At 42.5% G+C, this 24,032-nt stretch overlaps 1 protein-coding gene across 2 annotated transcripts in view; it reads right to left on the bottom strand.

The window, feature by feature from the left end:
• Positions 1-9,177: 9,177 nt before the first annotated feature.
• LOC138373614 (cytochrome P450 2L1-like) overlaps positions 9,178-24,032 on the bottom strand; it is a 120,996-nt gene continuing 106,141 nt past the window's right edge. For both annotated transcript variants that reach the window (XM_069339953.1, XM_069339952.1), the window contains exons 6-11: positions 18,879-19,078; positions 17,872-17,986; positions 12,435-12,615; positions 11,813-11,930; positions 10,749-10,893; positions 9,178-10,461 (exon numbers count right to left, since the gene is read on the bottom strand). In XM_069339953.1, the coding sequence (XP_069196054.1) occupies positions 10,277-10,461; positions 10,749-10,893; positions 11,813-11,930; positions 12,435-12,615; positions 17,872-17,986; positions 18,879-19,078 (944 nt within the window). In that variant the 3' untranslated portion in view covers positions 9,178-10,276. The remainder of the gene's footprint in view (positions 10,462-10,748; positions 10,894-11,812; positions 11,931-12,434; positions 12,616-17,871; positions 17,987-18,878; positions 19,079-24,032) is intronic.

The raw sequence follows: 24,032 nt of genomic DNA, 5'->3' as shown, positions 1-24,032 counted from the left end.
CTGGCTTCCATATGTGGTGTGAACTCGGCTGGAACCAGTAACAATACTGTCAATATATACAGCGCCTCTAGCACTTATTGTTCAGTCTATATTGTCTCTGGAAATGGACAAAGATTCTGTAACGAATAAAGTAAATAATACCTGGAAGTAAAGACACACCATAATAAAAATACTGGGAGCCGTGCTGGCGTGGTGCGTCTTGCTGCAGGTGGTAGGAGTACATATATGGCGTCTCCCTCCGACCTTGAGAGTAGGATGGGAGACGGGACAACTAATTCACTTAATTTAATTAGTGGTTATTCACTAGTATATTATGAATATGTAAGTGGCTACTATGAAATAGGTTGGGAGGTACATGAGCTCATCACTGCCGATTGGGTCATCAGTAGTTTTGGTAAGTCTTTACTCGTCTAGTTGTGCTTGCAGGGGTTGTGCTTCGGCTCTTTGGGCCCGCCTCTTGCTCGTCGTTCTACTGGTGTACACATTCCTGAGCATCTCGTGCTCTTTCTTCGCTAAGTTTCATCTTGTCGGGTGTCAGCCGCCACCACATCACTGCCTCCAACATTCCCTTTCCTTACAACTCTGCCACTGGCCAAGTTCTTTCTAATGTCTCTGTGCTCTTTAGGGCACTCGGCTTCCACCTCTTAACACTTATGAGTGTACCAACCATGTAGCGTCATCCATTTTTTTTTCTACCCTGTCCGTTCCCTTGATGACTTGTGGGTGGTGGTTTTGTGTTCTCGCGGCAATCTTGTCTTGCATACAAGACTGTGGTACTTCTGTATAGTATTCCCTCACTCTTGTGTTCACAAACTGTGGTCATAGGCTTTGTTTTCTTTATTTTCTAATTGGCAATAACTTTTTGTCTAGCGACCTTGCCCTGTATGCTCTTCCGGCAGTCTAGTCTACTGTGCTCGGTTTCCTTTTCCGTATTACGACTGTTTTAGGTGGGGTGCAAATTTGTTTCCAGAATTGAAAAAAATGAATACACATTGATCGTCTTATTCTCCGGCAAATGTAATAGGGGAGGACTCACCTTCCTCAGGTTCGTTTCAGAGTGCCCTTGGGTACCTCGGATTCGTCTTTTCGGAAGTTTTCTTCCTCTCGGCTTCCCTTGCGGAGGTTCGGGTGGCCTTTGGTGTGTACCTCCTGCGAGACCCGGTTTACGCCTCTGTGTTGGATCCGGTTTATTTGAGTTCGGCTTCTCTTCCACTGATAGGGTGTGTTTCGAGGTTCCGGTGTCTTTCTGGCTGGCAGTTTGCCTTGTAGACTGGATGGTGTGGGCTCCCTGCTGGTCTGCTTGCCTGCTAGCAGGGGTTCTGGTTCTTTCCCAACTTGCCAGGTTTAGGGTTTCTGGTAACTTGGTGGAAGTCCAGCGGGTTCCGTCCCAGGTTCGGACTTGGCTGGGCCTAGTGTGGGGATTCTTGGACTGCGTTCATTTCTCTCCCTTCTGCAGCTCTGCTCCGTTTGCAGTCCTGCCTTCAGGTGTTTTCTGTGGGGGAGCCCCGTCAGCTCCCTGGAACTATTGGACTAATATTAGTACGCGGCTTCAGTCATAGTTTGTGGTGAGTTGTCATGTCTACCGGGGACCACTAGCCTGAACATTGTCCCTCTCACGGAAGCGAAGGGAGCTTATGAAATGACATGAGAAGGAGTGGCTTACGAAACTCACATGTATGAAAGTATTCCTGTCTGTCATCGACCGGGGTTGAGCGTCCAGAAAGATAGGCACTTCAAAACAGACCACACCTAGTAGAAATAATGCACCTGAGATCGAATAGATGCGAGAAACTCCCCCCCACCCCCACCCAAAAATAAAAGTTAACAAGCAACACGTCATCACACCGCTCGTTCGCGCCGACCCATCCCCTCTCCACCCAGGAGTGGGAGAGGGGGTACCAGCCCACCGGCCTGTCGGTGTGACGGCTGAAGCTACACGGGGTGAACGTCTGCTCTGGCATTGATTACCTGATTGGCTTCATCCTGCTGGTGTTACTTCTGTGTGTTTGCCGTGGCCAGGAGTTTGTACTGCATGTGCTTAGGGCTCTCTTCCCTAAGCACCCTGTGAGTACACTCCTCGGGGTTTAGATTTCACTTTTCTGAGTCCTTCGGGTCCCATTCCTGTACGGACAGTGACTGCTTGGTTTCCTATCTCGCCCTTGGGGTCAGCTTAGGTCCCAGTATTTTTGTTTGACCTTGGGAAGGGAGTGGTTGATTGCTGGTTGGGGGCGTGCTGGGCGGCCCAGTTTGCATAATCGCGAGCTTCCGTGCCTCTTTCTGGTCCCCTGGGTCGTGGCGCTTTCCTGGAATTCTCTCTCATTCTTTTAGTTTGCTTTATTGCCTGACCAATCACTTGGGGGGACGGTAGAGCGACGGTCTAGCTTCATGCAGGTCGGCGTTCAATCCCCGACCGTCTTAATAATTGGGCACCATTCCTTTACCCCTGTCCCATCCCAAATCCTTAACCTGACCCCTTCCCTGTGCTATATAGTCGTAACGACTTGGCGCTTTCTCCTGATAGTTCCCTTCCCTCTCCTTGCTTTATTGCCCATTGGGAGGCTGCCGTGATCTTTATTAGGTGCTTCCTCGGTTCAGTAGGGCGGTCCACCTCTGGGCCACTGGGGTTGCTCACCTCACAGGGAGCCAGTTTGCCCAGATAAATTATGGGGATACAACCGGCTTTAGCAGTCCAGCGCCTAGGCTTCCTGTAGGAACACACCCCCTGCGGGTCCCAGAAAACCACGTCGTAAAAAATGGTATTTAATGACGACAAGCTCCTGCTCCAGCACTACGAAAAAAATTTAAATATAAAAACAGAAGCCATGTACAAAACGCAGTCAAATCAAACAATGAACGAAAAAGCACTGTAAAGGATTTGGGTGTACTCATGTCTTCCGACATGAGTACACCCCTTTAAAGAACACAATAAAATACCACTCACAACTGCAAGAAAAATGACAGGTTGAATAACAAGAACTTTTCAAATTAGAGATACTAACCTGCTACGGCTTCGGTTAGGAGCCCAGGCAGCTCGTGCATTGCATGCTAGGTTTATGTTGCTGCAACGCGCTTGCTTGGTTGCCTGCTCCTATGCTCCAGGGCTGCCACATTTTGGTTATAGGTACTCGGACTTTAGGGCATTGGTTGCTTCGACCTTGGTTCCGTCCACGCTCCCTTCGTCTTCCCCTTGTTGGTGTGGTTCACCGTTCTCCCCCTCCCCCCCCCCCCCGATTCCGGCTCCCAAACGTCTGAGGGTTTCAGGGTGGGATCAGGGTTTATTTGGGGATGAGGCTCTGGGGGTTACCACATTCATTGTGGGAACAGAGGGATTCGGGCCGGTTACCCCTGTCGACTCTTTTGGGTCTTTTTAACAGGTTCTTCTTCTTGAGGCTTTTCCCTTGGACTAGCCTTTTTCACCAAGGATGGAAGGCATTGAGGACGACTCTGCCCCAGATCCTAGCTCGGGGGATTCTGGGATGAGGGACCGTAGTACCGTACCGTATAGTACTGTATCATCCTTTGCAGATGATACTCGGGTTTTTATGAGAGTAGAGAACATAGAGGACACAGCAAACCTCCAGTCGGATGTAAATCAGGTCTCAGTGGGATACAGAAAATATGGTATTTAAGGATGATAAGTTCCTGCTCCTGCACTACGGAAAAAAAATTAAAATAAAAAAAACAGAAGCCATGTACAAAACGCAGTCAAATCATAACAGAACGAAAAAGCAATGTAAAGGATTTGGGTGTACTCATGTCGGAAGACCTTACCTTTATATTACACAATAAAATACTAGTCACAACTGCAAGAAAAATGACAGGTTGGATAAAAAGAACTTTTCAAACTAGAGATGCTGTACAAATGATGCTTTTCAAGACGTTTGGCTCTCTAGAGTGGAATAGTGTTGCACAGTGACAGGCTCTTTCGTAGTTGGAGAAATTGCAGACCTGGAGAGCGTGCAGAGATCCTTTACTGCTAGAATCCACTCAGTAAAGCATTTAATCTATTGAAACCGACTAAAATGCCTAAATCTATATTCTCTTTAGAAGAGGTGGGAGAGATACACAATAATTTACATGGGAAAAAAACTAGAGAGGCTGGTCCCAAACCTGCACACAAAAATAACACCACTTGAGACTAGAAATTATGGCAGAATGTGCAGAACACCCCCATTGAAAAGCACAGGTGCAATAGGTACTCTGAGAGAGAACTCTATCAACATCAAAGGCCTAAAACTGTTCAACACGCTTCCACTACTCATAAGGGACATAACTGGCCGACCCCTCACAATGTTCAAGAGAGAACTTTATAAACACCTCCAAAGAATACCTGATCAACCAGGCTGTGACACATACGTCAGGTTGCGAGCAGCCGCGTTTAACAGCCTGGTTGACCAATCTAGCAACGAGGAGGACCGGGCCTTGGGGACGCTAAGCCCCAAAATCATCTCAAGGTAACCTCAAGAGGGGAAGAGAGCCTGGGGCGCTTGGGACCCTTTCGACCCTGCCTGGGTTTTGGTACCTTCCGGACTGGGTCTGTTGTTGCAAGGTTCTGGGTCTTCGTACTTCCCCTTTCCTTGTACACGTTTGATATGAGGTCCGCCCCCCCCCCCCCCAAGCTTCCCCCCCCCCGGTTCGTTTCTGTGTTCCCATGGGTTCTGCAGCTACATCCTTACAGAGGTTTTCGACCTCTCGAATTTCCCTTGCAGAGGTTCGGGAGGCCCTAGGTAAATACCTCTAGCTTCTCAGTGTTTGACCCCGGTCTTTCTTGAGCTCGGGTCTTCTTTGCCATATTGGATACGTTACAAGGTGCCGGTATCATCCTGGCTTGCACTTTGCTCTTTCTTTTCACTGGGGGCATTGCATTCCTTCTGTTATTCCCGCACGCTGAATGCCGTGACTGTGGATTCTTCAGGCTGCTTCTGCTAGTTATCGCCCTCTGTCGGCTATGTTGGTTGTCCGGAGTGCGCGTTCTTGTGCTTCCTGGAAAATCGAGGCCGAGGTGGGCCTTTGGTGCCAGGTTCTGAGCCGGCGTTTGCTCTGGAACCGTCTTCGTCTGGTCGGTGCAGTGTTCGCACTGCACACAAGTCTGGTTCTCTGAGAGGTCACTGGCCCTTTCGCGGATCGCCTCATAGACAAGGCGTTAGGGAGGTCTACTGGCTCTGTTTGCCCACACTTGGTCCCACAATTCGTGGGCATTTTGGATAGTATTTCAGCCTGCAGTGGTGTTGGGCAGCTCCTCCTCCCAGGGGGTTCGGGGCTGGTGGGGCAGGTTTCTTCCCTTTTACTTCGTCGGGTCATCCTGGAGTGGGTGCGCTTGGATGGGCTCGAAATGACCTCACCCCTCAGGTGGGTTTCCCGCCTGTTTCCAGTGCCGAAACGAGACTGTGCGGATCTAACTTTCGTTCTGGACCTGTTCCTGTCTGAACCCCTGGATTCCTTCCCCCTCCTTTCGGATGACCACTCTATCACCAGGTCCGGCTTCTCTTGGGGCCAGGTTCTTGGATGGTGTCTCAGGACCTCCAGGACACGTATTTGCACTTACCTAATCATCTGGGGGTACAAGGAGTGGTTAATGTTTGTGGTGTGGCGTAAAGCTTACCACTTTCGTTGCCTTCCTTTCAGGCTGAATCTGGCACCTAGTGTTTTCACGCACTTTACTTGGATCGTGGTGGCCATCTGTGTCTTCTATATGTTCGGGTCTTGGCCTATCTTGACAACTGGTTGGTCTGGGCTCACAGCCAGTCCGCGTGTCTGTTCTCCAGGGGTTGGGTTCTTCTCAGCTCTATGGGTTCCTGGTGAACTGGAGGAAGTCCCATCTAGTTCCATCTCGGGTTCTAACTTAGCTGGGCCTTGTCTGGGAGTCCCGGACTACGTCCTTGTCAATTCCTCAGGCAGTGTCGCTCCGCTGTTGTCTGTTTTTGAGGAAGGGTCCCGGGTCACCCGGCGGTTGCTTGAGCAGCTGTGCGAAAATCTGAACTTTGCTGTGATCATTTATCCGCTGGGTCGGGTTTGGTTGCTGTGTCTGTTCTGGTTCCATCAGGGCAGTCTCTTCTCGCCTCTGTTCGGTCTTGGGTTGCATTATTTCTACCAGGTAGGGTCTGTTTTGAAGCTCCTACCTTGTTGGGTGCTCAACCCCAGTTGATGAGGTTTCCCTCTTGGGGTTTTTCGAGGTTCAGTGTCATGGTGCCTTCCTCTTCCCTGGAGTGGCCTCTTTGCGTCGCTGTGGTCTCGGTGTCTCCCACTGTACATGACCACGTTCTCCGACTGCAAGGCCCTCACAGTAGTTGCTAGTCGACAGGACTGGTCAAGGTAGGCGTTCCTATATCTCCTTCCACCGGTCCAGCTGTTGCTCTGGGTTCTGGCTCGGCTGGATTCCTATCAGGAAGAATAATTCTCCTGGCTCCACGGTGGGCAGCCCCGCCTTGGTTTATGGCACTGTTTGTTTGGTGTCTGAACCTGGGCGTTTTTCCTCGGCTCCGCCTCCTTCAGCAGATCAGGCCGGTAAGGTACCTTGCTGGTAAGCCTTCCTGCTCTGCACTAAGCGTCTGGCATTTCTGATGCGTGTGTATCACCATTTGTATGTGTGGTTCAGGTTGCTTCTTTGCTGGTGTCCCACTTGAAGTCTTCCTCTCAGCAACAGTATGGAGTTTCCTTGCAGTCTTTTCCTTTTTCTTCGTTGGTTTTCATAGACTTCAGACCTAATTGTTTTGTCTTTTATATCTGGGATTTTTCTGGATCGGCATCTTATGCCTAATACGGCATTTTGCAAGCTCTTTCTCGTGCATTTTTCACCTCAGGCCTGTCCATGTGCTGCCTGAACCTTCTTTGGTCTTTGGACTGGGTTCTTTCCTTCCTTTATTCTCCTCGCTCTGTGGTGGCCCCTTTGGTTCGTGGTTGCTTTTGGAAGGCCTTTTTGTTGTTAGCCTTGGCCTCCGGGGATCGGGTTGGGGAGCTTCATGCCCTTTTCAGCTGCCGAGAGTTCTGTTCGTTTGATCCAGGTGGTTGTTTTGTTAGTGTGCAGCCTTCTTCTTTTCTGGTGCAGAATAAGACTGCAGGCTTCCGGAGGGATCCGTTGGTTGTGGATGCTTGGTTGTATAGGTTGGGGGTTCATCATGAGTTGTCCGGTGGCGGCTTTACGCTGCTACCTGCCGGCCATTGGTTCTGAGTCAGTGGATGCTCTCTGGGTGGATCCGGTTTCCCCGGTTCCCTGTTCCAGAGGCTAGTGTGTCTCAGGTTGTCCGCAGTGTCATTAAGTCCAGCCAGCCTGCGGTTTACCCTCATGCCCATGATGTTTGCTAGTATGCTGCTGTCGCAGTGGTTTTTGCCAATATGACTTGGATCGACATTCGGTGGTGGGGGTTTCGCAGGTCGCACACGGTCCTGGCACACAGGTATCTCGTGACCGTTCCGGTTCCTTCACGGCCCTGTGTGCCCTTGGGCCGTCTGTCTCTTCCTCATCTTGAGACGTGCGGTGCTGCCGCCTCTCGGGTAAGTCCCTGATTTTTCCTTGGGTAGTTAGCTGCAGGGAGCCGACGGGGCTCCCCACAGACAACCAGCGTTGAATGAAATGTAACACCATTTTCTGGGTGAGCCCTGGAGGTTGCCTGACTCCCTCCCTCCAAATGGTCGACAGTTTTCCTCGTTCAAAAACTAGGGTGGTGGGCTGCCGGCTACCCCACAGAGGATTAATGCCTACGAGTGGGAGTGCTAGTTGGAAGAAGAGTTGCTTGTTTTGTTTATATATCTAGGGGAGTTATTTTGCTCCTTTTAGGATGAAGATTGCACAAGTTAATCAGACAGTCGTCTGTTTTGATTCCCTACTTTTCTGAGTCCTTTCCTGGTCGACGGCAATTATGACATACTGTACACTTTTGTGCCCTCGACGCAGTGGAAAAAAACTTGCACCTTGTGTGTGCAACGTTTTGGGTGATCGAGCGGCAACACTGAAAAGTGTATACTCTTTTCACTGTCCTGACGTTAATTTTCGATTTACATATTTCATTTTTGTACCAATGTGTTCACAATAGAATGTTCTAAAAGAACATAAGTATAAAATGTCACATAAGGATGCGTTAGACCGGCAACAAATAAAAAGAACTACGTCGATTACACTCGTCGTGTCAATAATACAATTGTTTTACCACGATGATGCAATGTTATGTCGTTCTTCCAAATAAGCTCTTCAGCTATTAGAGAAAACGTACATTTTATGGCAAACATTTGTAAACTATCCCCAAGTCGATCGGATAGAAAATAGATTTTATACAAATATTTTTTCTCGTGACTCGTGAACGAGTTCGTCACGCGCACTCAGGAGAAAAGTTGGTAACGTTCTCGGGCGCCACACTTGAAAGTGTTTATTAAATGTAAAGTGCTCAAAGGCCATTCTGTGCCTTTCTGAGTGAGCCAGGTTCTGCTCCCTGGTAGGTATAAGAGACTCCTGTGACTAATGACCCCAAACTAATAATATAGCCCATATCAGTTCGGATAGCTTCAGGAAGCCTCCGAGACACCTAGAAAATAGCGTTTCATTGTATTCAAAGCTGGTTTTTCTTTGTGGTGTTATTGTCCTGTTCCTTGATAGTAAGAAATTGTGTAATAAATTGTGTAAAATAATTCCACTAAGATTTCCTATGTCATTGTAAATGTATTAATTTTTTGTATTAAATAAACGTAAAAAAATACCAAAAAAGTACATCAGAGGCTTGGAATTAGCACCAACAAACAAGAAAGTTAAATTTTTTCAGTTATGCTGTTGCCTCACAAGCATCACTTATACACACTCCAGTAAAATTCTTCTGCTCACATAACGGGTCATTTATCAATTTGCTGGTCAAAGCAAGTTTTTCTGCTATTAATACGCTTCTAAATAATGGTCTTTTTTTACTAGTAAACAGCACTATCGTGCGTAATTAAGTTATAACCAGGCTTTATTACCAATTCATTGCTGTACAAATTGGGTATCTATCATCCTCTGACCTGCTTATTATTTAGCACATTGGCAGCAACAATAAAACTTTCACTTATTAATCAATGACAAATTATCTTTCTTTAATAATCAAGAGTAAGTTTTTATATCATATATTTTATTATCCTTTTACTCGACATTCAATTTCTGAAAAACATTTTACCAAAATCAACAGAAATTAAAGTGTGTGGATGATACATAACAAATTCTTAGTTTTAAGCCTTTAATCTTTACATAGTGACCAGGGTCGCTTCATGTGGGGTGAGTACAACGACGTTTTAACGCTTTTAGGTCTAGCATAAAATTTAAAACACCTGCGGGAACACACAGCGGCATATGCCAGGTTGGCTAACATAAAAACGGCCTTTAGAAACTTGTGTAAGGAATCTTTCGGAACATTATATACCACACATGTCAGACCAATCCTGGAGTATGCGGCTCCAGCATGGAGTCCATATCTATTCAAGCATAAGACTAAACTGGAAAAGGTTCAAAGGTTTGCCACCAGACTAGTACCCGAGCTGAGAGGTATGAGCCTCGAGGAGAGACTACGGGAATTAAACCTCACTTCGTTGGAAGACAGAAGTTAGGGAGGACATGATCACCACATTCAAGATTCTCAAGGGAATCGACAGGGTAGATAAAGACAGACTATTTAACACAAGGGGCACACGCACTAGGGGACACAGGTGGAAACTGAGTGCCCAAATGAGCCACAGAGATATTAGAAAGAACTTTTTTAGTGTCAGAGTGGTTGACAAATGGAATTCATTAGGAAGTTATGTGGTGGAGGCTGACTCCATACACAGTTTCAAGTTTAGATATGATAGAGCCCAAAAGGCTCAGGAACCTGTACATTAGTTGATTGACAGTTGAGAGGCGGGACCAAAGAGCCAGAGCTCAACCCCCGCAAGCACAATTAGGTGAGTACAGCTTATTCCCGAGCTCTCCAGTTAACAGATTGCATCTTGGGAATAAAAATCCTGGGCACCTCTCATGGGAGTGAGGGACTCGGTACTAACACAGCAGTCATGGGCAGCAGTCCTGCAGATGTTGCCACAGTGAGACAAATAGCCACACCACACAGCTTTGGTTTCTTGCCTCACCACATCATGCAATGGGACCCCGTGTTTGTTTAGAAAATTAATGTGAAAAAGATTCATATTCAGGATTATGTGCTCATGATTGCGAGATCTTCAAAGCTAGATTCGGGGCAAAGTCTTCATTGCTGGATTAAAGAGAAAAATATCGTGGCTTCTAGGACTTTGCACGTTTTCTTGATAATTGCCTGCTGCTTACTCTGCATCATTCCCTTTTGTTGATGATGATGTTGAGAGGTTTGGGAAAATTAAACAATACAGCTTTGGGATCCTTCTTCAAGTCCAGTTCTTCTCCTTCAGGAACTGAGAAGGTGAAGTTCTGTAGAAGTGCTGACAGAAAAAGGTAAAGTTCCATACGGGCCAAAGCCTCACCAGGGCACACTCGTCGACCTGGAAGATCATTGTGTAAGTTACGTAACAGCCAATGTTTGAGAGGATTTCATACTTTAGCAGCTGCTATACTTGAAGAAACAAAATAATATTTTAGACAGCCATTGCTTAGAACAAATTATGAACTTATTCTTTTTGGAAAGTTGTCATTTAACACCTCAGAATTATAGACAACTAACCTAAGTAATTGGTAAAATCAATCTGCTACATTATTACTTCATGTCGTGGAAATTAGATAAATGCACGAGAAATAATAATGTTCATGTAATAAAACTTTCTTCACTTACCAATGGAGAAAGGAATGTAACTCTTCTTCTTGGTATCATATTTGCCTTCACTATCGAGAAAATGTTCTGGATAAAATTCGTTAGGCTTCTCCCAGTAGGCTGGATCATTGTGGCACATTTCGACGTTAGGAACGATCACTGTGTCCTAATAAACAAATAAAGCAATGTTATTAAACACTCACTGAATGCAGAGGGCAAGATCAAATTAAATAATAAAGTGAAATTGTTTGACAGTTTAATTAAACATTACTGTTATATCCAAAAACTTACTGGTTAACGATTTTGCAGCGACAATTTTATTTGTTATAGTGGACATGAAGTAACTTATTCATATATTCTCACTGAAATATTTTGTATTGGTTCCCATGTTAAATCTTATGATAAAGTGCACAGCATAACTTCCTTTAACAGTAAGGGGAACATTTCAGGTGATATTCTGCAGTAATGGAGAACACAAAGTAGAAATTTATCAGTTATTTTAAGTTATATTCAGTGATGTTCCTAGTCTTATATCAGATGGATATAAACAATCTCCCATATGTACTGCATCTCTGTCCCACATGTACCAATTACTAAAACAGTGGGAATTCAGAGAACATGCAGCATGCATCAACGTGATAGAGCTCCTAAGTTATTAGGACTGTCTCAAAGCTCACAAAATGTACTCACAAGAAAAAAGATGTGAAAGAAGCACCACTTACATGGAAGATACAGGAGGGTCAGGTCCTAAATTTGCACAATAACATAACATACTGGAGTAAACAGAATGGTAGGAAATACCGAGTAGAGGCAATAATACAGAGGTGGTGAGCTTTGAAGACAATTATAGTATAACAAAAACAAGTTTTGTGTACATTTAGCATGGTGAAGCTGGCCACTCATTGAGCATAAACATTAGTACAGGGTTACTGGTGATACTGTGTGTGTGAGCACATTTTGTATGATAGAACTGGTAGTCTAAGAGTGTGTACTTTTAACATCGTGAAGCTGTGTACTTGTGGTATAGTGATATCAGCAGTACAAGTAGTGTGCACTTATGGGTTAAATGCAGTGCGAGTGTTTACCTTTGGTATGGTGTAGCCAGCAAGTTGGGTGTCAGTAGTTGCAGAGTGAACCAGTCCCAAGGGTACTAAGGATACATGTCGGTTCACCTCGCTGATCACAGCTTCAAGATAGGCAAGTCTGAAGGGCAGAGATGTGTTAAAGATGATGATGATAAGTTATCAGCAGCATTATCATGGAATCAAGCTATAAAAGCGTAGGTTTAGAAAATAATTTGGTAAACACTGATTAGGAAATAGGGTTCAAGATCTGTGTATAAAAATAGATGCATTATATAAGCAAATAAACTGGAAATATCCCATCATAGTTTGGATAAATACTCGAGTGAAAACGGGAATGTGTTAACAAAATCTCTTCTACACAGCCTCACATGGGCTAATAAACAAAAGCTGCCTCACTAGAGCCAAACAGTATAATATTTTGAAGTAAGAAAGATTTGATATGTGTTAATACATATAAACAGTGAGGGAGGGTTTTTGTGACCAATAATACAGGTTTTGTACTGTAATGTTTGTCATAATATTTTTGATCTATCTGATAGAATGGCAATAAATTTACCAACTAAATAACTTTGTATATTTTTGTTTGTTTTTGTTTTTACCTAATACAACATGCTAAACATACCTGGGCTTGTCTTGGAGGGAGGGAAGGTGTGTCCTGGGCACCACCTCATCAATCTGGTGTTGAAGTTTGGCCTGGATCTCAGGGTACTTGGCCATGTACATTAGGACCCAACGAAGTGTCTGGTTGGTTGTCTCACTCCCGGCTGTGAACAGATCTGCTACTTGCACCCACAGGTCCTCCTCTGTTAGGGTACAGTGGTCAGGGTAGAGGGTGTAGTTAGGATTGATTGGTTGATGAAGATTACGCCAGCCAAGAGGTGACACGTGCTTAAGTAGCCTATAGGTCGTTGATATTTAGCGTGAATGTGATCTTTCGTTACGAAGTTTAGTTTGGGTACAGTAGTACTTCACGATATTTTGTTAAGTCAGGGTATATATCACCATGTGTAGTGGAATGCTGTATATAAATATGAATATAGTGTACATGTAAATATTGATAGTACATATTTATATGTACATGTAAATATACTCAAATAGGTGAGGAGTGCATCGTAAAGGAAAAAAAGGCCATAAATGGGGGACGGATATGAGATGTAAACAGGGACGAATAAAATAAGAGGGGAGGAAGCACATACAAACATTGATCAGGTGTAGTGGGCTTGACATTTTGAGCAGTGTCGTGTATGTTGGAATCTTCACGTTAAATCCAATACGCTCAGCACTGTCCCTTCACTTAAGAATGAACCATGTAGGTTCGAAACGCTGTGTAAATTTATAACAAGTGTAATACTTTCTACAGTTAATTATTTATTTTCCTTCTCCTCGAACAAAGATAACATTTTGAGGAATGCTCTACCAATAAACCATTATGCAAGAGCAATAGTCAGAAGGATAGAAGCCTGTTACGGACCCGAATCCAGCGTCCGAGCACGGAGCAGTGACGACCGCGTAGAAATATAGAAATAGTAGAAATAGGGGGTAGAAATAGCCTAAGCTACTCTGTCCCTTTGAGATGTATTTATTGCTTATCTCAATAAACATACTTGAACTTGAACTTGACCGCGCCATCTGTGGGTCAGCTCCCGAAACCCCCTCCAAATGGACGACGCCATCTAGTGAGGACAGGATATACCGGCCACAAGGGCTGGTTTCCCGTCCTGATCAGCTCATAACACAGCCGCTGCTGACCTCTGGTGAAGTGACGCTTAGACAGCAATGCCATCTATGGAGGGGATAGGTGGGCGTTTGTGTCTAAGCCCGTAAGTGAGGTGCGTTAGAGTGTAACCAGTACTGATGACGTGTCTGATTACAGAGTCGACCTGGGACTGCTGGATTGGACGATGGGGAGTCTACCCAAGGCAGCCGTAGAACCTCCACGCATTTGCTGTTGAAGCTGTGAGTCACCCCCCCCCCGGATGAACACTGTTGTGTTAGCCTGCTTGTGAGGTGGCAGAACCAGGAATTGTCATACCCGGGGCTGACTGGTGGAGAAGACTAGCCACTGGGGTGTTGTGGTAAGGAGAGTGATCTGTGGAATCACACGAGGCTCCTGCCTAGGGCTCGCAATCCTAGTATCGGTCGTGGAGTGGCCTAACCAGCGGAACTGATTGGAACCTGCCAGCTACAGGCTGGGTTTGTGGTTGAAGGCCTCCACGACGGTGCACCCAGTGAGACTGTGATTTGGCTGACCTGTGGCCGGGGTAGACTCGCCGAGGGAATCAAAGGATTCATCGTGAGGCCAGAAGAGAACCAGGACCACTCGTCTTGAGCACCGTGAACGTCCAGAGTCTTCAGAGAAAGACAAGTGATTGTACATACGTGTAGTCATAGTAACCGCGTGTGACAGTTTATATATATATTTATTGGTGGTGGTGAATATATATTTAATTTTGTGCAGTTTTATCCCTTCCCCCCTTTAATTTACTTGCGTTACGGATCACACCTCTTGAAAGCCACTACTAGCTTGGGGCCGGATACCTAAACTCTATTAACATCAGAGAAAGAACCCAGTTGCGACCCAATAGGGCCGTAACAAAGCCCTAAACAACAAAATAATCAATACAGAATATGCAGTCATATTCAATGAAACGTGTATAAATGAAAACCTGCTGTAAGTATTCACCAATGTGTATGTATATATATATATATATATATATATATATATATATATATATATATATATATATATATATATATATATATATATATATATATATATATATATATATATGTCGTACCTAGTAGCCAGAACGCACTTCTCAGCCTACTATGCAAAGCCCGATTTGCCTAATAAGCCAAGTTTTCCTGAATTAATATATTTTCTCTAATTTTTTCTTATGAAATGATAAAGCTACCCATTTCATTATGCATGAGGTAAATTTTTATTTATTGGAGTTAAAATTAACGTAGATATATGACCGAACCTAACCAACCCTACCTAACCTAACCTAACCTATCTTTATAGGTTAGGTTAGGTTAGGTAGCCGAAAAAGTTAGGTTAGGTAGGTTAGGTAGTCGAAAAACAATTAATTCATGAAAACTTGGCTTATTAGGCAAATCGGGCCTTGCATAGTAGGCTGAGAAGTGCGTTCTGGCTACTAGGTACGACATATATATATATATATATATATATATATATATATATATATATATATATATATATATATATATATATATATATATATATATATATATATATATATATTAGTATATTTTGGTAGCAGTCTTTCCTGTAGACATATATTATTAAATATGACCGAAAAAGTAAGATGGTCTGGTTGTAGGAAGAGATTATATGTTCCTTAATGGAGCCCTGTTGCTTATGCATCGTTAATCACATGGAAAGAGATGTTGTTGTCTTGCCTATATACTGAGCTCTTTGAGGCTTACAGTCCCCAAGTGGGCATTTGAAGGCATAGACGACGTTGGTCTCTTAAGGCGTTCTGCTTTGTGTCTGGAGAGTTTCTCATGAGTAGGTTGGCCGTTTTTTTGGTTTTATAGTAAATCGTCAATTGTATCTTTTGATTTTTGTCTGTAGGGATAACGTTCCTATCAACAATATCTTTCAGGACCCTTTCCTCCGTTTTATGAGCTGTGGAAAAGAAGTTCCTGTAAAATAGTCTAATAGGGGGTATAGGTGTTGTGTTAGTTGTCTCTTCAGAGGTTGCATGGCACTGAGATAAATCTCACTTTTTCGGTCATATTTAATATATATATATTTATATTTATATATATATATATATTTAATATATATATTTAATATATATATATATATATATATATATATATATATATATATATATTTCCCAATTATTTTCACCATGTATATGTACATATATACATATACATGGTGAAAATAATTGGGAAAATTTTTAAGGACTTCTTAAATATTTCAGTTAGTGTTCTGAGATCCACTTAGGACTCCTTGTTGAAACTCGTATGCAGGGAAGATGATGTTGGTTGAGGGACGACGAGGAAAGATGTTCAGTGATAAGTAGTCCTTTAGGTCTCAATTGGTCTCGCCTGCCCAAGCAAAATGCATACCATTAATAACACACCACTTATTGACAGTGAAGTATTATACCTTATCTCAGGTACCGTAAGAATGGGGTTAATAGTACAGCGTACCTTGGTGTACGACTGCCCTAGAGTACGATTACTTTTTGTTATACGTCGTCAAGTTCATCATAAAATTTGAAATGTTGTACGACGTTTTCCTTGGAATATGACGTCTGTTGATACAACCCGTTCTCGCACTTGCTTACAGTCTATATCTTGCTTATGAATAAGTGCATATGTGACATACTAATTTATTGTGAATATTTAAGTTTGCCTTGAAAAGTTGAATAGAAAACCACAACCTAACCTAACCTTCTTAGTATGTTAAGATATTACAATTAATACTGAACCTATACTTGTATTGATATTACAGTTTTATTAAAATAATAAAACAAATCTAAAATATTTAAATAAATTGTAAAGTAACTCAGGATATTGTCAAATTTTGTATAAAATCTCTATTGTTTAATAAAACTGAAAGAAAAAGTTAGTGCCCTGAAAAAAATTAGCTTGGATTATGTCATACATGTAATTATTTATAAGCAAATTAGTGACTGTAAGCAATAAGGCATATATGTGTTGTGTTGTGCGAGAGTAGGTTGCAAGATCCGTTTATGGGTCAAACGAGCGCGTGCTGCTCGGGGCTCGAGACTCCAGGATGGACCGAAATGTCGTTTTCCCTTCATTTTCTAGTGTGTAGTTTGGTCAACAAAACAAGAGATTATTTGTAAACATGAAAATGGTATTAAGGTTGTTGAATCAATTACAACAAATCTATGTCTACGATATCCACCATAAATGCTAAGAAAAAGGACATTGAGTGCTAAGTGGGCAAAAAGCGTAACAACTATCACGAAACAAACAAACACAAACACTTGAGGATGTAGAAAAGTTATTATTAATTTGGATAAACAACAAGCATTTAGCAGGTGATAGCATTTTAGAGGCAATCATTTGTTCAAAAACAAGGATATTGCATGGAGATCTTATAAAGAAATCCTCCGGAAAGAGTGATCTATCTTGGGGTTATCTTATATGATATCTGGGCTTAGCGTCCCAGCGGCCCGGTCATTGTTACACACCCCCAGGAAGCAGCCCGTAGCAGCTGTCTAACTCCCATGTTATTTACCTATTTACTGCTAGGTAACAGGGCCGTCAGGTTGAAGGAATTTCTGCCCATTTGTTTCCGCCTCACCGGGGATCGAACCCGGAACCTCACGACTATGAATCCGAAGCGTTGTCCACTCAGCTCTCAGGCCCCCGGTGGTGCAGTGATGAAAGGTGGTGCAGATATGAAAGAGTTTAAGGCGAGCAGGGAAGGGTTTGACTCACCCAAATCAAGCTGCAGTAGTCTGTTGCCTTCACCTTTTAAATTATATTGTGAAGCCTCACTACAGACATGTATTAAGATGTAAGGAGACGTAAGGAACCAGGTCTCTATGGACAGGTTCTTGTTGAGACAAACAAGCAGTGAGCCACAACCAGGTGCTAGTGGTATGCCTGCAAAACGTAAGAGAGAGAGAGTACCCCAGAAATGTCATCACTGCCTGATGTTATAATGGAAGAGGGATTCCCTTTCCAATCACTAACACCTCTCCTCCACACCCCCCCCCCCCCTCCTCACAGTCTTCCATATGCCAAGAAGAGTCGTCAGTAAAGGTAAAATATATATACTGTACTGTAGAACAAAATATGAGTGGGATTTGGAATAATATGTATTTTTAAGTTAATATTTTTCGGTGTGTGTGAAACAGATAAATTCAATTTACATTATTTCTAATGGGGAAATTCGTTTTGGTTTACGATTTTTTGTTGTACGACGCGTCTCTGGGAACGGATTAGAATCGTAAACGAAGGTACCACATACTGATAACAAGCCAGCTATCGAAGACATAATTGCATTAAATAGATAAATATGAAGGTAAAGTTTCTCCACTCACTGCTCATGGTAGACTCTGAGTGGCCTTGCTGTGCTGCCATCTCCACCAGGTACTTGTCTATGTAGTCCTTAGGATTGTTGGGGTCTACCGTGGCCTCGTGCTCATCCACCACTCTCTGTACTCAGGATGAAGAGTGCACATATTAGAGGTGAGTGCATGTGTTATATAGTCAAGAATAGCTTCTCCAGATTCATGATGGTAATGCACGTTTTCTGGAGCAGGGTTTTACAATTGGTGTAGTAAACCGTGGCGAGTTGGTCGCAACACTTGTCTGACTGTTAATAAGTCATACTGCTAAAATGTGCACCGTAATTGTCAAGTGAGAGTAACAGTGGCACAAAACAAAAACAACAAGAGGCTGTGGAATAAAGATCCGTAAAAAACAACTTTGTGAAGCACTCTTAAGCACAGATCTAAGCACTTGAATCTCGAGACAAATGATCGTACAATGTACGTGGAAATGCTGTATAATAAAAAAAATTTCCCTGATGGTGTTTGTGTTCTAATACCAATTATGATGGTGCATGTGTTTTGACATGAAGCAGGTGAGCACAGAGGTTCTGAAGTCATTCATGACTATGAGAGTACAGGCATTCTGCAATTCTAGTGGTACAGTACAGTATAGTAGTAGGTGATAGTAGTAGCAGATATTAATAGTACTGCGACAACTGTCACCATCATCACTGTTACTTCTCCCTCTATTACTGCCACCACTACTACCACTACAACCACCACCAACTGAGAGAGGGTGCAGAAGTAATTATCCAAAGAAAGTTCTAAACCAGAATAGATATGCAGCATGTTATAGGAGACCTTAGGATGCCAGTACAAAGCAGAGTCACAATAAGGTGGTCTGTGATAGTCAAATTCACTGAGGATTTTATCGAGACACATGTGACATATAGGGTAGTTGGGAGCAAAATTTCAGTTCATCTAGAAAATGAGGACATTCATCCATGTGAAATGCATACTAGGGGTACCATTTGAGACAAAGACACTACACTCACCAATACATAATCTCTGATCTCTGAAAATGAATGAAGCATATCTTCTATTCCAAGTCGTTTTCTGAGAGAGGTAGGAGCAATTGGGACGAGCCAAGGGTACATGTCAAACAAAATATTGTCGCCTTGTGACAGGTCGAAGGCTTCATTGATAAGCTTGTTGAAGCTATGAACTTTGGGGTCGTCCACATCAAACCGGATATCTGCAGGTGGTCAGGGAGGAAGGGGGAAGATATATAGTAATGTTTGCACAAGTGCAGATAAATAAGTTACTAATGATTAAATTATTACAGAAATAATGTTAAATAAATAACAAGTTCTCAGTCTCAGGCAAACAATTTTTAAGGCTCCTAAAACGATATAAGGAAATGATTAGTCTGACCCTTGGAAGAACATTCAATAAATCATTAAAGCTGGGCAGTTTGTTTACATGTAACAGTGTAGAGGCGACATCTGGTGCCTCCAACTGCCCTCTAATCTATCTATCATCTATATAAATAAAAATGGAAATGTTCGTTTGTGCATAACCGATAATCTCCGAACGTTGTTCACCGATTGCTTTGAAATTTTCACTCAACGTTCCATTCGCATCCGGCCAGGTTTTTATATACATATTATATAGAAGTTACGTCTGTGACGGTAAAAAAAAATTCTGAAAAACTGTGTTTTTCAGGTGTTTTTCATGTGAGGGAAATCGTCGAAACCTCTTTTCAGATTGCTTAGAAATTTTGACACAACGTTGTATTCGAATAGGCGCCTCTTTTTATGTATGTACTATATACATGTCTCACATGTGACAGAATTTTTTTTTTTTTTTTTTTAAACAGCGCCATCTGTTGATTGTAAGAACAACACACCCTGTAATCTCCAAAAGTACTTCACCGATTGCTTTGAAATTTTGAGACAACGTTGCATTCGAATGGGCGCGTCTTTTAATATACCTACTATATAGATGCCACCCCTGTGACAGGTAAAAACATGCGTTTTTGAAAAACAGCGCCATCTGTTGCACATAATAACAACTTTCACAGTTTATTAAATATGTGACAATTTCCATTTCAAGGTTTCCGATTGCATTGATAAATTACATATTCATAGATTTTGATTTGTTTAACTTTTTATTGAATTATTTTGTGTGACATTGTGTTGGAATTGAGCTGTGTTTTTTACCTTACTGTTCATTTCATACGTATAAGTATAGATGCCACACCTGTGACAGGTAAAACTATGCTTTTCTTGAAAAACAGCGCCATCTGTTTCATGTAAGAGCAACACACATGCAATACTAAATATATTACAATCCATTTCAATATTTCTGATTCCATTGATAAATTGAGTTTTCATAGATTTTGATTTATTTTCATTTAGATTTAATTATTTTGTGTGAATTGTGTTGGAATTGAGCTGTGTTGTTTATAATACCATTCATTTTGTGAGCATAGTTTATTTTTTTCATAAATTCCTTTCATTTTTTAACTGTTTTTCTTATATTTCAGTGATGGGAACATCAGATCACTTGATGTTCCCAATTTTCTGATGGGAACATCAGACCATTTGGAAAGGCATCGGATGAAGGAGTAGGGAATGGTGGGCATGACGAGGGGACGGAAATGAGAGATTGTGGGTAGGACAAGGGGAGAAGGGAGGGGGTTATAGTCGGGAAGGAGGAAGGGACAGGGGAGTTTGGGATGGTGGGGACGAGGGGATGGGGGAATGGAGAATGATGGGGAGGACAATGGGACAGGGAAGTGGGTCATGATGGGAAGGAAGAGGGGATGGTGGAGTGGGGAATGGTTGGGAGGCCGAGGAGACGGGTGAAGGGGGAATGGTGGGGAGGACTGGGGGACAGGGAAGGTTGCTGAGCCACAGCAACGCATGGCCGGGTTCTGCTATATATATATATATATATATATATATATATATATATATATATATATATATATATATATATATATATATATATATTTATATATATATATATATATATATATATATATATATATATATATATATATATATATATATATATATATATTTTTTTTTTTTTTTTTTTAATATATATATAGAAGGGAGTACCACCTCTAGCTGGAAGAAGGGGGACCCATAGCCTCGGAGGAAACCACGCATAACGCATTAGAGGGAATGTTTAGATCCCCTCCAATACAGTTTCTGTGTGCTTTTCTCCTACCACCCCCTTCCTTGAATATTTTTTGTGCTTTATTATGCATTTGATGGTTACAAGATATACATGGGTTGATACAAAAATAATAATGCAAAAAGGTGCTTAAAGGTTATGGATCTCTTGAAGAACACAACAATGGGAAACATTGATGAATGTCACAGACGGGTTCGATCATTGTTGCAAGTCAAACACTTCTTCGAATTCCTCTGAAGTTGGACTAGTGCCCAAGACGCAACAGGCATTTCCCCTCTGAATCGCAACACTGAGGCGCTGGAACAAGAAACTTTTTGCTCTCTGGTCTTTTGTAGCGCTGATCAATTTGTCCCCCAATTCCTTCAGGAACTTCAATGCACATTTTCCCCACGAACCGAGGGTCTCCGAGCCGATCGGAACAAAGCTGTAGCAGTGTGCTAGACCTCTGTATTTAATAATTTTCTGCGATTCCCTGAAAGAAGCAGCACCACCGCTTTCACGTGTGCTGTAGTGGAGGTAGGTACTGGCCAGTGTGGCAGCGCACGTGTAGTCCCATACCACTTGCTTACCATCCTTCCAAGGTAGCAAGGTGACCCCATCAGGGCGCTTCTGAGGGTCGTTAGGTCTGGATAAGTGTGGTTCTCTTTGTGCCGGGCAGCGGGCTGTGGCGAGGCTCCTCTTGATGATGTCGTTGACTTCTTCATGTCTTGCAATTTTACCCTGTGATTTACGACATACCAGACCATGACGACCATATTGGTCTGCCATCGCAGTTCCGCAGATGCACCTATGTTCGGTGAGGATGGGGGCGGCAAGGCGAAGGGCAACTCCAATGCGGAGAGCGTCATGACTGAGGCGAGTTCCCAGGGCTGCATTGGGCACAGCAAATAAAAAATCCCCGGCGTGGGGTGCTGTTACCGCTAGGAGGCGGGCTTTGTTTTCAGCATCAGCGTTGTCAATCATTGCTGTGACAGTCTTTTCCATTATGGGGCTATCCCAGTGGGCCTGCTTGTGGTCTTTTGGGACTTGTGGTCGGGGTTGAGGGTGTGCAATGGTGTCCCATTGTCTGGCTGCTTCGATGAACGTTTGATCATGAGTTCCCGCTGTCTCTCTCATACGCTCTGCTAGGATCTGCCCTACCAATTCGTTGGCTGCTGTACATGAGGATAAGAATGCTGGAAGTGCTACCTCAGTTGCCTTTCGTATGCCTATCCCTCCAAATCTCACTGGTAGTGTTGCTTGGTCCCACTGACTGTCATCTAAATCTAGGTTGAGCGCCTTCCTGAATATTGACCTGAGGAGCTCATCATATTGATTTAGAAGTGGGTTGCCAAAAGTTGGTGCACACCTTAAGAAGTATGTTAGCCTGGGCAAGGTAAGGCACTTTGTGAGAAGGTAGAGGGCATCGTGGGAGTCCAAGTCCCCAATTCTCTCTTCCATCCTCTTTAGGTCTCTAAACTTTTCGTCAAGGACTGCAGCAATGGCATTGTGGCCCAGAGGAGCTCCGAGTAGTGTGCTGTCGGTAGGTTTAACGACTGAGGCTTCTGGTAGAACTGATTTCACTGCTCTAATGATTACTTCACTAGATGCAATAATTTCGCACTTGGAGGGGCTAAGAACGAGACCCATGGACTCCCCCCGTGTCTTCACCAGCTGTAAGTCTTCTAGCAGGGAATCTTGTGAGCCTGCCAGAGTGCCATCATATATGACCGATTTGCTATATATATATATATATATATATATATATATATATATATATATATATATATATATATATATATATATATATATATATATATATATATATATATGTCGTACCTAGTAGCCAGAACGCACTTCTCAGCCTACTATGCAAGGCCCGATTTGCCTAATAAGCCAAGTTTTCATGAATTAATTGTTTTTCGACTACCTAACCTACCTAACCTAACCTAACCTAACTTTTTCGGCTACCTAACCTAACCTATAAAGATAGGTTAGGTTAGGTTAGGTAGGGTTGGTTAGGTTCGGTCATATATCTACGTTAATTTTAACTCCAATAAAGAAAAATTGACCTCATACATAATGAAAAGGGTAGATTTATCATTTCATAAGAAAAAAATTAGAGAAAATACATTAATTCAGGAAAACTTGGCTTTTTAGGCAAATCGGGCCATGAATAGTAGGCCAAAAAGTGCGTTCTGGCTATTAGGTACGACATATATATATATATATATATATATATATATATATATATATATATATATATATATATGTCGTACCTAGTAGCCAGAACGCACTTCTCGGCCTACTATTCAAGGCCCGATTTGCCTAATAAGCCAAGTTTTCCTGAATTAATATATTTTCTCTAATTTTTTTCTTATGAAATGATAAAGCTACCCATTTCATTATGTATGAGGTCAATTTTTTTTTATTGGAGTTAAAATTAACGTAGATATATGACCGAACCTAACCAACCCTACCTAACCTAACCTAACCTATCTTTATAGGTTAGGTTGGGTTAGGTAGCCGAAAAAGTTAGGTTAGGTTAGGTAGGTTAGATAGTCGAAAAACAATTAATTCATGAAAACTTGGCTTATTAGGCAAATCGGGCCTTGCATAGTAGGCTGAGAAGTGAGTTCTGGCTACTAGGTACGACATATATATATATATGTTTCATTGAATATGACCGCATATTCTGTATTTATTATTTTCTGGTTTAGGGCTTCTATCCCTCTAACTATTTTCTTAGCATCAGGGCTTAATTGGAATAGGAGTTCTCCAAAACTCATTTTCGTACTTTTAAGGTGAAGAAAAGAAGTGATTTACTATAGAGTGTATTACACTTATTTGTATAATTTGCACGACGTTTCGAACCTCCATGGTTCATTCTCAAGTGAACAGATCTTACAATACTAGTTGATTTTATACCCGCATTAGGTCAGGTGATAATACAATGAAGGTGAAAAACATGGGGGGATACATAAGGGATAAACATAGGGGCTGCAGAAGGCTTATTGGCCCAT

Source organism: Procambarus clarkii, chromosome 42, assembly GCF_040958095.1.
Source record: "Procambarus clarkii isolate CNS0578487 chromosome 42, FALCON_Pclarkii_2.0, whole genome shotgun sequence".
NCBI classification, from domain to species: domain Eukaryota; kingdom Metazoa; phylum Arthropoda; class Malacostraca; order Decapoda; family Cambaridae; genus Procambarus; species Procambarus clarkii.
The sequence above is the reverse complement of the archived record's forward strand: the minus strand, read 5'-3'. Positions and strand labels throughout refer to the sequence as shown.